General features: G+C 39.9%; 1 protein-coding gene across 1 annotated transcript; it reads right to left on the reverse strand.

Moving 5' to 3' along the window:
- Positions 1-5,640: 5,640 nt before the first annotated feature.
- Positions 5,641-11,128, reverse strand: LOC111216825 (retinal homeobox protein Rx1-like). The gene is made up of 3 exons (XM_022738442.1): positions 10,813-11,128; positions 6,890-7,143; positions 5,641-6,174 (listed from the first exon to the last, which is right to left on the reverse strand). The coding sequence occupies exons 1-3, from the start codon at positions 11,126-11,128 to the stop codon at positions 5,680-5,682; spliced, it is 1,065 nt and encodes a 354-aa protein (XP_022594163.1). The 3' UTR covers positions 5,641-5,679.
- Between the last annotated feature and the right edge of the window lie 4,909 nt (positions 11,129-16,037).

Below are 16,037 nucleotides of genomic sequence, written 5' to 3' on the forward strand. Positions count from 1 at the left end.
CCCCAACTGACCTCTAATTATGTCATGCGAAAAAGCTGTGTCCCATTGAAAAGCTCTCTTAATCAAACCCAATTAATTCCGCTATTTTCCCTTATTATCCTTTGCAGGGAACGCGTCTTTCCAATAAGACTGTTAACTCCAGCCGTGGCCCTTTCAGATCTGCTGGGGTGCAGGAGCGAAATAATAGACTGCACAATTAATCAATTAGTCATTAGGGACTCTGTTGTTCTTAATGAACACAGTAACCGTGTTGTGGAGGTGATTCAGGGCTTCCTCTAAACCGTTTGTCTTCCCCAACAACTTTTAACTTCAAAGACTGGCATCTTCATGACTGTGACCTTTACAGTGAGACTGCATTTGAATTGATCACCTTTCTGATTTTATATTGTTTTTGGTCATTCTAAGAAATATATTCTTTGTTGCTCTGCTCCTATAATCCCTAGGCCACCTGTAATTTCTTCACTAACTTGCAGAGCTGTTTTTGTTTTTTTTGGAGCTAGTCCAAGTCAAGTCTTTGAGAGCAAAATTAAACAATCCAAAGAGTACATAGTGCGTAGCACAGAGATGCTGTGATATATATTTTTTTTATTAAAAAAAAAAAAAAATCAACAAATCTCATTGCAGTCAAATCTCAAGTAAAGTATCAAGGTACTTTGCTAAAGAAGGGCATGAGATATAGTCAAAATCTCCGGGAATAGCTCAGTAACCAGATGTTGGGTTTGGAGTATTTAGCACATATATTCTACTATATCCCGAAGGTCAAGAATGAGTCTCAATGCCCCAGTCTCACGTCTTTATTCTACATATATTTCTGATTATATGAAGCCTTTTGCTACCCATACTTGCAGGTGAACACCTTATGAAAGGCACAAGACTTTTATTGGTCATGTTTCAACAGCAATCGCTTCATTGTTGTGTTAAGAGACAGATTAATGTTCAGATTTATTGTCCCAAGTATCAGGTCAGGAGGATTAACAACTGTGCTTGTGTGTTTTAGCACCACAAGAATCAGCGTTTTTGCCATCTTTATTGTTCGACATCAAGCAACATGAGAGCAGATTGATTTGCTGTACAATCCAGATGTCCACATTAGATTAGGCTATGTTTTGGATGAACACATATGTAATACTGTAAAAAAATAAATAAATAAATAAAAAAAAACAAAGAGAGATGCATCAGTCAGGAACACTGAGCTGAGACATTGTTAGCAGGATGTATTTGTATTTATGCAGGTAAAACAGGCACATGTTGGGAGAAGTTCAGGAACTTTATGAGAGAGTAATTTGCAAAAATAGCATCTATTATTTCATTTTGGATTTTGGGTAGTAGAGAATAACTCTCCATCCGCAATTGTTCATGTTGATCTACTGCAGCTCTTTTTCCCATGCTTTTCATTGTAGCACGCACTCCGGCTCAACGCATGCTTACCCCGGCCCCTGGCTGTGGCTATAGCCCCGACCTGGCCCCAGCTGAGCAGTGCCAAGCTGTCCAGTAGTTAGTGTCTGTTCAGGCCCGGCTCGGCCCGGCCTGGCCCGGGTACTAATCCCTGGGCTGTCAGAGGACCCCGCTCTGAACTCATCCTGCAACACAGGAAAACGCTCTAATTGGGGGATTTTCTACATCATTAACTCTGATGAGCAGCCATCCCACCCTCCCTCCCCTCTCTCTCTTCCTCTCCACTCTTACTTCCCCTCTCTCTGTCTCTCTCACTCCCACACTTTTACTCCAGCTTAATCTCTTTCTTAATGTTTCTCTTTTTACTTTCTCCCACTCTGACTTCCTCACATTCTCTGTCTCCCCTTTCATCCTTTCAAGTCCAAAGCATTTTTTTTCCATTTTCATCCACACAGGGTTATGGTTGTTCAGCTCTTTGAAAACACCTTTGAGATATGACCTCATCAAGTGCTACAGGTCTTTCTGGTCTTAAATGTGCAAATGTTATAGTCATAAAAAGTAAAGTGCTATTTCCATGATCCCTGAGATTTGAGTTCAAATATGGTCTTTCTTTTGTTCCTCTTTACAGATGAAGTTATGTCACATGATAACTGGTTTAACTTTTGTTTTATGCCAACAACTAGTCTGAGTTTGTGCCTTTAATATATTACATTTGAGTCACAGAGCTAAGCCTTGGATTTTCTGAAGAATAAATGCAGATTTCTGAAAAAAACAGAAGGTCGTTTAACAACAGCCTGAATGCTAAAAGACTCACATTCTGTTCACTGCACCCTACAAAAGATTTTAAAACATTTCTCAAATTGTTATTGAATACTTCCAATCCAGAAAGCTGCTGGAAATTACATATGTATGTATATATATATATATATATATATGAATAAAAAAACAGATATATTAATAAAAATATTGGAAATAAATATCAATATATACCAATATATCAGTTGTATAAATCAAGCAAAGACGTGTTTGTTTGAATTTGGAAAAAGATGCCCAATTTGAAAAACTAGGTCAAAAGCCTTATACTGCGCAGCAGACAAACTATTTCTCATCCAGATCCAAATGCCTTCAGATCAGCAGTAAGTGTTGTTAAAAACCCTCTGGGTTTCCTAAAATACCAGTGGGTATTTATTTTTGGCATAATTGGATGCTTAACCAAAAACACACTGTTGTGTAATGCAGTATCTAATCACCTCAGGACACTGGCCTGTTACTTCCACTGGCCTACCCATATGGCCCTTGAAGTGAGGTCCTTCCAGGCCTCCATCTGTCCAGGAAAGTGATTCACACGCTGAGGAGACCAGCTAGCACGGCGGCACCGGTCCCTCTGTGAACATGTGTTGCAGCGGCTGAGCCTGCCGGCCTGGGGGCAATTAGGGAGCCGGGCCCTGTGGTCAGAGGCCCCCCTGGGAAGCCCTGATTGATTGGAGTCTCATCTTCCTAACAGGCTGGCACCCTGCCATCAAGCCACGGAACAGCAGAGAGGATTGGGAGGGGTAAAAAAAAAAAAGAGAGAAAGAGCTCTTATATGACAGAGAGAGAGAGAGAGACCACAAGTGTTAGAGGAAAAGAAAGAAAAATGTCTCTGCCCATGTATGTCAGATGATAACGATTATACTGTCGTAATCTTGGATTGCTCTTTAGACTTAATGGGGTAAAAAAAAAAAAAACATAGCGACTATGTGGGAATGAGTGCACAGGTCAACATGAAAGCACTGCAGTGAGAAAGTGGAGATCCATATTCTATCAAACTATATTTATTTTCAGTAGATCTTCATTCTTTCCAGAATATGGACATCAATGATCCAGACAAAATCAAAAAGAAAGGAAACAATGATATTACTAAGACAGATATAACTACAACATGTAAGAAACAAAACAGCCATACAGGAAAGAATATCCTGTGCATTTTCACATAAAAAAATTAAAACTGGCAAACATCTAGTGCAGTTTTGTCCATTATCTAACCTTTGGCTTATTCTTGGTCCAAAATCACATTTATGTAGCATCCTAAAGAAGCTCTTAATGTGCAAGGTAATCCTCATTTCCTCTGTGGTCCTGGCATTGTCCAACAGGGAGTTTAAACATCACTAACCAACAACACTGAAAAAAAAAAAAAAACTACATGAGGACTGATCATGAGCAGCAGATGTAACACTATGTTTTCCCTCTCCGAACAGTACAACAATAGATTTTCCAACAAACCAGAAATGACTAAATATTGTTGTTATTGTTTTTGCTGCTGATGTAGCTGTATTCACTGTCAGCACAATTTTCACATTAAAGTGAAATATCACAACCATACAATGGGCAGTCTTGGGGAAAATGGGTCTCCTTTTAGAAAACAAAATATAAAAAATACAAAAGATTCTGAAATTGCACTTTAAGATTAAGGATTTTCTCTCCTTCTTGCTCCATAACCAAGACAGAAAAGTTACCATATAACTTTTGTGAGATGCTGTAGATCCTAAATATGTCAACACCAAATACTAATAAATTTAGCTCTACTCAAAAGAAATATAGGCAACTGTTTAGAATTGATCCTCTCTACCTTTAACACAATTAGAGCTTAACTCTGTAACAGATGGTAAAAGACCAATATTGTGTCACTAATGACCATAGCAGCTACAATCCATGTTTCTCCTCCTTTGATTGAGAAAGAGAAAAAAAACTTCCATGACAAAATGGTTACAAGGGCCTATTTAGTGCAGCCTGAGACCGTTTCCCCCCCTTCAGTTACAGACAAAGAGGATACACTTGGATCAATTGTGCCGAACAAAGACTAAACTATGTGGGGTGACGCATCACACAGGGCTCTTTCTGCTGCCCTGCACGTACACGCAGCCACCCAACACTGAGCTGCCAACAGGTTTTCACCTCCAACAGCCACTCAAGCAAAAAGAGGGTTACTCCACTCACCAGCCAGCCAGCCTGCCTGCCTGCCTGCCTGCCTTCCTTCCTTCCTTCCTTCCTTCCTTCCTTCCTTCCTTCCTTCCTTCCTTAAAGCATCTCAGCACAAACCAGAAAAGGATTATAATCGTGCAGGATTATTTTTGGTATATTCTCAGCCCTGGCCCACTTAGAAGGTGCCATCATATCTCTGACTCTAATACAATGATGTATTTTACACTGAAAACCATGAGCTGTCATCCTCCTCCAGTTATAACAGGTTATCTATAAACTGCAGGCTCAAATATCTAAACTGGGCAAGTAGCAACATAAACCATGAGTGGGAGAGATGAACTGAAAACCAGTTGCACAGTTGTTAGAGACCAAGAGATGAGTGAGAGAGACGTGCATTTACACAGTCGGAGACATTGCCTTGATTTTCTTTAAAAAGCTGCTCTCACATTAAACCGAGACTGGAGCTCCATTCATAAAGTACTCAGAGACTCTGATTAGCTGACCCATGAAAATTCGACAATTGGATTAATTAGTAAAAACACAAACTTGCCAATGAAAATGGGAAAAGCAAAGAATGATCATCAGAATGTGATGTTCTGTCCGAATCAATCAATCTGATGGTTGACACAAATAAAGGAAAAACTGATGAGAAAAGTTATAATACCTACAGCAGTGCTTCATTTAGGTGATTTTTTAAAATTATAGCATGTGTTCATGAACTGCTGTCCTCTGACGTGAGCTGTGACAAGGGACAAATAAAATTCGCTAGACATGGAGAAAAGGATTTAACCTTTTCTCACATACAGGTTCAATGACCCCTTGGAAAAGCAATATGCCAATATTGCCACTATCAGCAGATAAGCTGTTCACGAATGTGGGTAGACCTATGCATTCAGTTAAAGGGAAGCATGTGGTTTGTTTTAAAGAGTGGTCGATAAGGAAACAATGTTGTGTGCAGCAGTTCCTGGGTTGCAAATTGTTTTTTAGAGCCTGACAGTTGACAGCACCTAAAGCAATGCATAACACCTACAGTTTGGAGGGAGAACAAGTTAAATTGAACAATTCAGAGTTCACTTGTCTGCTTCGTGTCCTTGAGATGACAAAAATAAGGGGGGAAAAAAAGAAAGTCCAAACTAAAGTTCAAAAATCCTCAGTCTTCACAGTTCAAAATCCATTTCCTTTGATCCATGGGTAACAGACACAAACAGTCACTGCCATTTTTTCGAACATATGTATTCAATGTCTGCCACCTTGAAACCCAAGAAAAAAATTTCAGCATCTCCCTTTCCCGACATTACTCACATGGACTGCTAGGTTTGTTAGTCACATGGGTTGCCAGGTCTTGTCCATAGACTGGATGTGTTCCTTTGCTTTCATTCTCAGTGCAGCAATACTAGAGCTGCGCTGGTCCACGTCCTCCAGAGGGTATTTATCGGGGTACGGTGCTGGACACTGGTAAGGAGGAGGGGCCATGCTCTGCATCCCCTGACTCATGGACGGATGAGGATGAGAGTGAGGATGAGGATGAGGAGGATGAGGAGGATGAGGAGTGGAGTTGAGGAAGCTGTGGCTGGGGTAGCTGGGCTGGAGGCCTTGAGGTGGACCCATGAAGCCTGGGATGCTGTGGACCGGTGTGGCACTGGACAGAGGAGAGGTCAGCCAGGGGTCCAAAGGGAGAGAGTTGGTCATTGGACCCATGCTGGTGTGAACTGGTGCCGGGCGGTTGAAAGACAGCATGGGTGAGTCATGGAGCTTCATGGTGCTGGCATCCATTTTCTCCTGCCGACGCCATTTAGCTCTGCGGTTCTGGAACCAGACCTGGAAGACAAAATCAAGTTATTATTGACTGAACATAGATATAAAGAAGAAGTACATGAATTTCGGAAGTTGTTGAAGCTTCAAGCCCTGCAAGGATTGTCAGTATGTGTTGTCCCGTGAAAGGAGTGACGAAGATCCAGTTGAGATCAAAATGTGCAGTGTGCAGGTGTTCCTGCAGGTGTTATTCATTTCATCAGCACCATCCTCCAATAGCCTTGCAGCCACATGTGATGTGTGTACAATTACACTCCTTCAAGATTGTGGTGACCTATTCTCCATTAGCAGAGCCATAGCCTAAGCCCAAAGGCTTGGCACGATCCTGCAGTCCTTAAGTGCATCTCAAAGTTTGGAAACACAGCAATTTAACATGTGCTGTGAGTGTGAAGGCAAGATTAACACCTCCAGTTTCAACATGACAGCATAAAGCTATAAACAACACAAATCATAAACTATAACTGTCTGGTTACTGTGCCGCTGCTGTAAAACACAATGTAATAACAGCCCAACACAAGAGAAAACAATACAGCAACAAAAACAAACACTGACACCACAGACCCTGAATATTTACTTATGTAAACTGACAAAATATCTTAAGCTTCATCAATATTAGAACTCATGCAATGTACATATGGATCTCTGTGATGCTGGCTGTTATAACTATAGATTTGTTTGGATATGTTCAGGTTGGTGCCTCTGATGTTGTGGTTCCTCTTACCTGAACTCGGACTTCAGGGAGGTTCACCTTCATGGCCAGCTCCTCTCGGCTGTACACATCTGGGTAGTGGGACTTCTCAAAGGCACGCTCCAGCTCATGCAGCTGGTAGGTGGTGAAGGTGGTGCGGTTGCGCCTGTGTTTCTTTTTGGGCTGATCGTCCTTGCAAGGCTCCGGAGACTTTCCTTCATCACTGTCAGCGCTCTTCCTCAGCTCACTGAGTTCCTCATCGCACTTATTTGTGAATAAGCCAGTATCTGTTAAGCATACAAGAAAAATAAACCAGGAGTTGATATTTTCTTTGTATATTTTTTATTTGCAAATGTTTATCATATACTCGGTATTCTACATGTGTAGGTGCAGTCTGAATATATTGTATTAAAACTGAAATTTAGAGGAAAGGAAAAGCAGAATGGTTAGTTGAAATGAAGAATGTAGTTCCCACTTTCCAGTAGAGCAAACATTAGTTTGACACCTGCAACAATAGGCTACTGTAGGTCAGTGAAGCAAGCAATCCCCTGAACTTCAATGAAGCTCAAAAACATTCCTAATCGGATTTAGAAAACTTGTTTCCAGTGTTTATCTTCTCCAAAGGTAAACTGTCTTTTAAAAAAGACATTTGGAATCAACTGTTCACATTGTTATCACTGACACAGGACTGCAAAGCCACTGTTAGTCAATTCCCACAGTATAGTTATATGTTAGTAAGTATTAGTATTACGATCAAAGCAGTAGCCACAAGAAATATATTTTCCTCTAAAATGCATCCAAAACATGAGAATGTCAACAGTCCTGTGGACATTTAACAACACTAGCTAGTAACAAGCTTCCTTTTACTGCAACTGTCCTTCCTCATGATCTTACAAGACAAACAACTTCCCTTTGCCTTCCTCTCAATTGTTCTTCCTCCCATTCACTCCTAATCTTCAGTAATATCTTTGTATATCACTGTCAAAACCAGAGAGAAAGATAAACTATCACCTGGAAAAGAATGAGGTCTAACACTGTCAAAACAAGATTGTGTGCCGAATCAATATTAATCTGACTAGTACACAATTGAGTTAAGCAAAGTACAAAGACGATGATCCGGCAATCAGATCAGTTGCACTTGAGAAGCAGCTACTTTACGAGAGTCTACATCTGCCAGGATCAGACCTGAATCAGATCCCATAGGTCATTCAGGCTGTGTTGCATAAGTTGTAAATCACAGAAAGTATGTTAACTTTAAAATACTTTCCTGGCAGAGGCGTTAGGATTCTCAACGCAGTCTCCTGTATGAAATATAAATGTTTCTATCAAAATAGATAATAACAATTATTTGGCCAAATTATTCCCACAAGTGGAATAATTCAGAATTTTGCATAAAATAATAAGTCTACACTAATACTTGTCCGATGTAGTTATGAACTAACTACCATATAGTCCATGTGCTAGCTGTTTTCGGAGCATTCAGTCGACGCTCACTTTCTTCTTCAGTTTACTCAGTTGTCGCGAAAAAGCAAGTACATGGACTTTAAACCTGAAATAACTGATTAGTTGACTACTTAGGGGATTCAGAAAAAGGTTATGAGACATTTGTCACTGAACTTGTTAGGAAACAGCAACATTAATATTGATTTGGAGTCGTATTCCTGTCCACCTGATGAATGTAAGTGCAATATTCACTTTCTTTTGGCTCTGTTTTTGGCCTCTACCAACTCATGAGGGCAAATATCTGGCTCTTTAGCAAATGAAATGGTCCACTATATTCACCAGCTAATCGCTAACTGTGTGTCTGTCTGCAGTTTGATGCTCAGCAGGTAGTGTACAGTGGGTTTTTAGAGCTTTCAATGCAACGCTATGAGGGAGGTGAGAATGAATCAAAACAGTAAAGTTGCTAAAAGTTGACCTAAAACTTGATGTAAAAGCTCTATAAAGGTTTATCACTATGAGGGACGCCTTTCAAATTGTCACATTGTGTTCACATTGTCATTTGATGCACTGACATCAAACAAATATCACTTATAGCCGTTGTAAGTTACATTTAAGTTTCTAAAGTCAATAATGAGCCTTCATTTTTAACTACCGTAGACTTGATTGTTCATTTTTCTGATTATAGTAGGTTGTAGTTTGTATTTGTTCAATACATGTTGACAAGTCATTGTCCTTTCACTGCTTCAGTAAAAACAGAGGGTATATGTATGTAAATGTGAGCTTGTTTCTGTTAATAGGATGTGTTGATGGAGAGAAAGGAGGGGGTCACCGTGGCCTTTCAACTGGCAAACGGGAGCAGAGGCAAAGGCAAAGCAGGATTTTCGGGGGTTCATTTATCCACCTCTCATTAAGCAGCTATGACAAAGGCCAGGCTCTGACAAAGGCAGAGGTCAGGTCTGGTTCAGTGACCAGCTCTTGGCCTGTCAGCCCATCACAGCCGCCGGTCTGAAGGCTGCCCACTGTTTATCAGCCAGCAGAACATCTCAGTACAGAGAGGGGGGCCGACTGACACCGAACTCTGAAAAGTTGCTCATTCAGGGGGAACTGGGCTGACTTCACAGGATAGTTACATACAAAAGGGTGATGTCATTGGTGTTGATGTACGTTAATCAAGAAAAACTAACGTCCTCCTGGATTGAGCTACTAAATTTGTATCACTTATCATCACTTTACTGGTGAGGCTATGAGGATATATCCATCTCCAGTTCATGGAAATGATATTTGTGTTGTTTCTGCCCCAAAATCACCAACCACCTGCCAGATCCTGCATGTGAAAATGGCTTCAGATTAAACGTGATAAATTTGATCCTGAGATAGAACGATAACAACACCCGAATGAACTACTGTACAATCTAATCTGCACAGAAGAGAAGATTAGGGGAATTCCACAAGGGGATGGGATTGTGCTCAGGGACATAAACCCCCCTACACCATCTTGTTCTGTGATTTATCTCTCAATCTCAGCCGGCACAGTTCACACAGCTAATGCAACAGGCTCTACACAGCAACAGTATGTAACACACTGATTCTGGATCTGCCTGTGAGCGGTATGAAATGGAGCTGCACCAACACGTAGAATACAATTGTACTAAAATTGCCGCATTCAAATTGGTCAAATTTCTAATTAATTAGTTGCCACTGTCTAACAAACAATGGCTCAAATAATGAAACAAAAAAATTGACTATTGCATGTCACAGGTCTCATGTCCACAGAGACTTGGCTGCTGTTGTAAACACACAAGAACAGAACTGATTTCCCAACACTTTGTTTCTTTCAGAGAATTGGATAATTAATTACTAAAATGATGCTCCGTTGTTTGGTTAAATTGGTTTCATTTCTATTCAATAAGCTTTTGGTAATGGGAAAAAAATATCAGATTCAGATCCTAAAATTCAAGTAAATATATACACCTGCAGTGTATTGTGGATGTTTTTGTCTATATCTACATGTCTGTGTGATCTCTTTTAGTGGATATTTCATTGAACGTTTTAAAAGGTCTTTATGCATACTGCTTGATATGTTTCCTAATCTTTTTCATGACAAGCCTCATACTATTAAACCTAACCAGTTCATTCTGGTTTTTGAAAAAAAACTTTTGTTTGGACCATGAAAGACTGAACGGTCATGTTCAGAGGTCAAGTAGTGCTCAGAGACCTCAATAGCCTAATGTCAGTGCACTAAACTCAATTGTATCTTACTCATCTTTCCGAGACCAAAGGCGCTGCTGTATAATCAATACCCTTGACCATCACATATGTTTTGAGGCAAAAAATCAGATGATTAATAAACTTAAGCTCTGAAGCAATTGATGTGCACCTACTGGGGACCTCCTCCAAAATAAAATGAGTACCCGGTGAAGTGAAACTAAGTGCTCTGAGAGGTGATAATGCTATAATAAAATAAACTCTGTTTTTCCAGGATGGAGGCCAGCATCACCATCAGCTTCTCTCACCATGGTACTGCTGCTGCTGCTGCTGCTCTGTGCTGCCATTTCTCAGAGAGGAGAGGTGCCCACTGTAGGACGGGTGTGACGAGGGCTCCTGCTGCTTCCCAGACTCTGCCAGGCCTTCTATGTCCACTTTATGAGGTCCTGAGGCCCCAGCAGGACTGAGCAGGGGGTCCTGGTCTTTACTGAAACCGAGAATGACATCAATGCTGTGGACGCGGCCTCCTGCAGCGAAGCCCCCACCTTTCCCCATTTCGTGGAAGTTGCTGGGTGAGAGGCAGCTGTCGTCCACCATGCTCATGGTATCCAGTGATAAATGCATTCGAGCGTCTCGACACTCGCCTGGGCCTGAGGTCAGAGGAAAGGGGTTTAATCTAAGGGCTAAAGGTACAACAATGTGTCAGAGATCACCTGGTTACCCTAGATGACCGTGCTCATCCTTCTACCTAGCTGAACCTGATTATCCGCTGCATAGGTGGCAGGGGATCGAGACTCTGAAAGCTACAGTGCATAACGAAAAGTGTACTGATGGAAACTATAGGCGTTTTTAAAGAATCCCTCGTAGAATAGTGTGTAAATGACATTCTACTGATAATGTTGCTTATTTCTATCACTTTTCAAATTGTAAACTCATAACAAAACAAGTCTTAATGGTCACAAAACCATGTCATGTTAAGTACAGATAGTAGCCATAGATAGGATCCAAATCTTTAAAGACTAAGAAAACTTTTAGGAACTGTGAGTGCGATGTCTGAGGTTATGGGCTGGCAATTCATTCAGAGATTATATAACTTTTGAACAAAGTAATGCATGTTGGTCAATAAGAAATGAGGCGTCTGTGGCGGAAAAGGTACAGGACATCTGCATTCAGCACATCATGTTGATGTTAATTAATAAATAATGTCTCTTAATCAATAATGTCTCAAATAAATAAGAAATAAATAAAGTAAACTAAAATAAATTTACTCAATTGTAATCAGAAGGATTGTGTGAAAAATGGATTCTGTATTCCTTTATCTGTTATTTGTATTCTGGTATGTAATTAAAACAAAAGAGTAAACATCATGCCAAGAGCAGCAGGAGTATGTAGAGTTTTAATAAACTGTTCAGTCCATCCCAAAATTTACCTATTGAGCACACCATCTTTTTGGACTCACACATCTCCAGTTACTGACACTTGCATGACAAATGACATAGTTGAACTTCAGTGTCAGTGAAAAGTATGACAGCATACAGTAAAATGAAATCGTGTCATAGCTTACCTCTTGGAAGTAAATAGGTTGAACTGTTGAAACTGCTGGTGCCAGTGCTCCACCTGTTCACCCTCCAACCTCACTCTTCCACGGATCCGCTATGTGCTAAGCTCACAGTCACGTAGCCAGCTTTGCTTACCTTGCATCTCCTTAAATCATTTCTCTATGCGTGACAAACAGTCCCGACAAAAACACTCCAACAAAGTGCATGTAAATAAAACCACCCAGTGCAAAGAACATTCAACAAATGAGTTGAGACGCCATGCACTCCAGCTCAAAGAGGAGAGTGGAAGAGGAGAGAGACGGAGTGGGAGAGGTGGACAAAGCTGAGGGAGGGTGTAGGAGGTGAAACGAGAGGATTAGGAGAGGGTTATTAATTGGAATCCTTCCCCTTTAAGAGTGATTGGCAGCTGTTTTCTGCTCAAGTAATTGTTTTAAATGTTATTTCCATTCACCCCCACAGGAGGAGGCCCAGGCTAATGAACCCCGGACAAGACTTTCTTTCATAAATTTACTGTTTTAAAGACAAAAGAACCACTGAAAGTTTTCACTATGCACACCCAGCCCCCTTATTATTATTATTATTATTATGTGGAACTACATGGAAAAGGAAACTTTGTTATGATAATACATGATGTAAAATCCAGTGCAACATACAGATTATCTTCATATAACAAGCTGATAATGATAAAAGACCTCTTAATTTGGGGCAATGTGTCACAGAAATGTATCAGGTGGTTTAAACAATCTAACAAAACATTTTGTTTTTAGCTTTATTTAATTTACTAAAATTTTAAAAAGCATTACCAAGTGAGATATAGTCTTAAAAAAATATTTTCTAACACTTCTGTGTGTGATCTGTCTGTGTTTGATCTGTGTCTGCTAAACCATGGCAAAATGGCCGGAATAGATTTAAATGTAAATGTAATGTAAGTGATACTGCTATTAACTGTAAACTCAAAAATAAAGGTGTCACATGCAACCACTCAATTACTTATATGTTTAAAAAGGTAAAAATAGCAAATTTATGATTTAAAACAGTTCCGGCTTTGTTGTTTTAAATTTGCTTACATTACATACTACAGTAGCCTACCGTATATGAAAAAAGCAAAAATGAATAAAAGCTTTTGTGGCTTCAGAGGAAGCTAGGGGAAATCTGATAAATTTTCTGAAAGTGATGTCACTTGAGTCAGCGTCTGTTGATGCTACTACAAGTATATAAAAAAAAAATCTGCTGTTGTGGAGTTAGAAAGTGAGTTTACCAGACCTCTGTACTCCACTCCTCATCCCCTCTTGAGGCTAGCAGCTCAAGGCTACATTAGCCGCCACTAGCCTGACACAATCAAATCTCTGACCAAACTATCTGACTCAGCAGTCATGTTGCTCTGTGGGTTATATATGTGCCACGTTTTAACCAGAAAGAAGAATAAATGGAACTTAAAAACAATATCGCTATTTTGATACTTTTTTTCTCCATTGTGAGCTAGTCTGACAACGTTACAGGAGTACAATGCTAAATCAGTGTAGTAGCCTACTCTTTTACCTGATACAATCTGTACGTTTTGCTATTGCTACATAGCCAGTGTTAGCATTAACAGCTGTTTACTTACCAGTCTTGGCAAGAGCTTCAGTCGTTGTTGCATTTACAAGACAAGATGTTATAATACGTCCTCTGAGCAGCATTATTTCTTCAGCAAAATGACGAGAAAGATTGCACTGGAGCTAGCTGCCTAGCATGCTAACTTCAGTACAAGAAAAGAAGTAATAGATATAGCGCCAAAACAAGAGGGTTGCTTTCCACTGCTGGAGACAGTTCGTGGTGAGTAAAGTTAAAAGTTAAGTTTGATGCTTAACTCGCAACATGTCTTCTAGACTGGTAAATAAAAAACTTTTAATGCTAACATTGGCTATGTAGTGATAGCAAAACTTTGAAAAGGTTAACTGCCTCTGCACTACAAATAAGATATATATTTATTGGTATTTAGGCTACCTATTCAACAAGTGATAGATATAAAGCCTGGTTGTAACAGAGGGAAAAAGCTTCTTATGATATCAATGAAATTTCAGTTTCAATGTAATAAAATTAAAGTAAAAGTCACCTTCAAACAAAATATTTAAATACATGGTTTTCTTGTTAAATAATTTAAATGAATAACCATCCAAATTTCAGAGCAGAAAACCAGTGTAGCACAAGAAGAACATTATTTCTGCCTCAACAGCCCTTCAGTCCAAAGAGTCACCAACCAGTCTGTTGAAGAAATGACTCTCATTGTCAACAATCTGACAGAGTAATGATGGTCGAAGGTGCTTGTTTATCGGCTCATGATTTTGTTAATACATTTTTGTCCTTCCACTGTTTCTCTGTTATCCTAATTGAGCATAAATTGGTTAAGAAGGAGCAGTGTAGTTATCAAGCTGCTTAGTTTTATCAGATGACAATGTAAGTCCCCCTGATCCTATTAGGGGTAAAAAGCAGCTAATGTGTAAATGCGCAGTGTCAGCTTACTGAGGGAGGTGCAGAGAGAGGAGGCAGGAGAGAGAGAGGGGGAGGCAGAAATGGGGAGAGAAAAAAGGTGAGGTGGAGGGAAGAGTGAGGTGGCTATGTGACAGGGGGAGGTGAACTCATGTGATGTCTTGTCATGTAAAAGTGTACACACACACACACACACACACACACAACACACACACACACACACACACACACACACACACACACACACACACACACACACACACACACACACACACACAGTCTCATACAATCTTTCTTCCACAGACATGTAAACAAACAGTTGACAGAACGGTGCACCACTGCTGGCAGTTACATCTAAATAAAATCATTAACAACATTAATACAGTAATTACTCTAATACATTAATTCGGCTTGTGCTACGCTCTTTGCCAGAAATATTACTTCCACTCTTCCATCTTCCACCTTATATGGTCAGGTGTGTCTTTCCAATTCATGTCCAATCAGCTAAATTTAGAAACAGAGATAAACACACTGTGTGATCCGTTCCTTACACTTCCAGGCAAATTAAAAAAGAATAGTCAAAATCAGTTTTCCAGAGGCAAAGAGTTTTGACTTTAACTTTAACTGTAATGTGTTTTTTGTTAGACCCTTCGTCCTTGCTAAATGTGACTTCCGCACGTCGCACCTCCTGTTTGCAGCGCAGGTTTTCTGTTATCTATGTGTCTTTTATTTCCCTCCCCCATGTTGTGGGCATTTGTAAACCTTCAGTCACTGAATGATAACATTGAAGAAGCGGATTTTGATCCATTTGAGGATTATTAGAGCCCCGGGCTTAGAAGTCATGCTCAAAGTTATACTCTGACATTACAGTTAGCTCTTTAAAGCTCCTCTCAAGACTGAAGCCAAAGCAACTTCATTACTCCTCTGCTCAGGTGTACATCGGGACAGTAATAGTAAGGCTGGGGTGAGAGGTATCATTGCCTTACTGCTACACCTATATGGCCAGTTACACAGTATGCACAGTCAGTAAATTATTATATAGGCCTGTGTCTGTTGTACAGTTTTATCTGAATTATTATCTATTTAATCTTTGTTTAATTGCTGTTATTTAAAAATTCCATTTCAATTTCAGTCACACTTTGAGTAACATTAAGTTTACATATACAATAAAAATCCAATACAGTAAAAATGTGTCAAAATAAATTTTTCCCCATAGTCAGTCCCCTTGTCACGCAAGCAGCTCTAATGTCAGACATTGAGACAGATGATAAAGACAGACTGCTCTTAACCTTATTCTTGTAATTGAATTACTGCTGCCCCCCCAGCAGGGTAAGCTTTCACACTGTTCACAGAGACAGCATGTTTAAGTTCATCCTGTCCTGTTACCTGTTACAATGACTGTCAGCAGCAAAATATTTGCTGTTGTTATATGACAACAAAGTTGAAAAATGAGGATTATTTTTTCCCTAGTAAAGTTTGTTCTTCACCATTAGGATGTAAGTTGT

This window comes from Seriola dumerili, unplaced genomic scaffold (genome assembly GCF_002260705.1).
Source record: "Seriola dumerili isolate Sdu_G_001 unplaced genomic scaffold, Sdu_1.0 BDQW01000002.1, whole genome shotgun sequence".
Classification (NCBI taxonomy): Eukaryota; Metazoa; Chordata; class Actinopteri; order Carangiformes; family Carangidae; genus Seriola; species Seriola dumerili.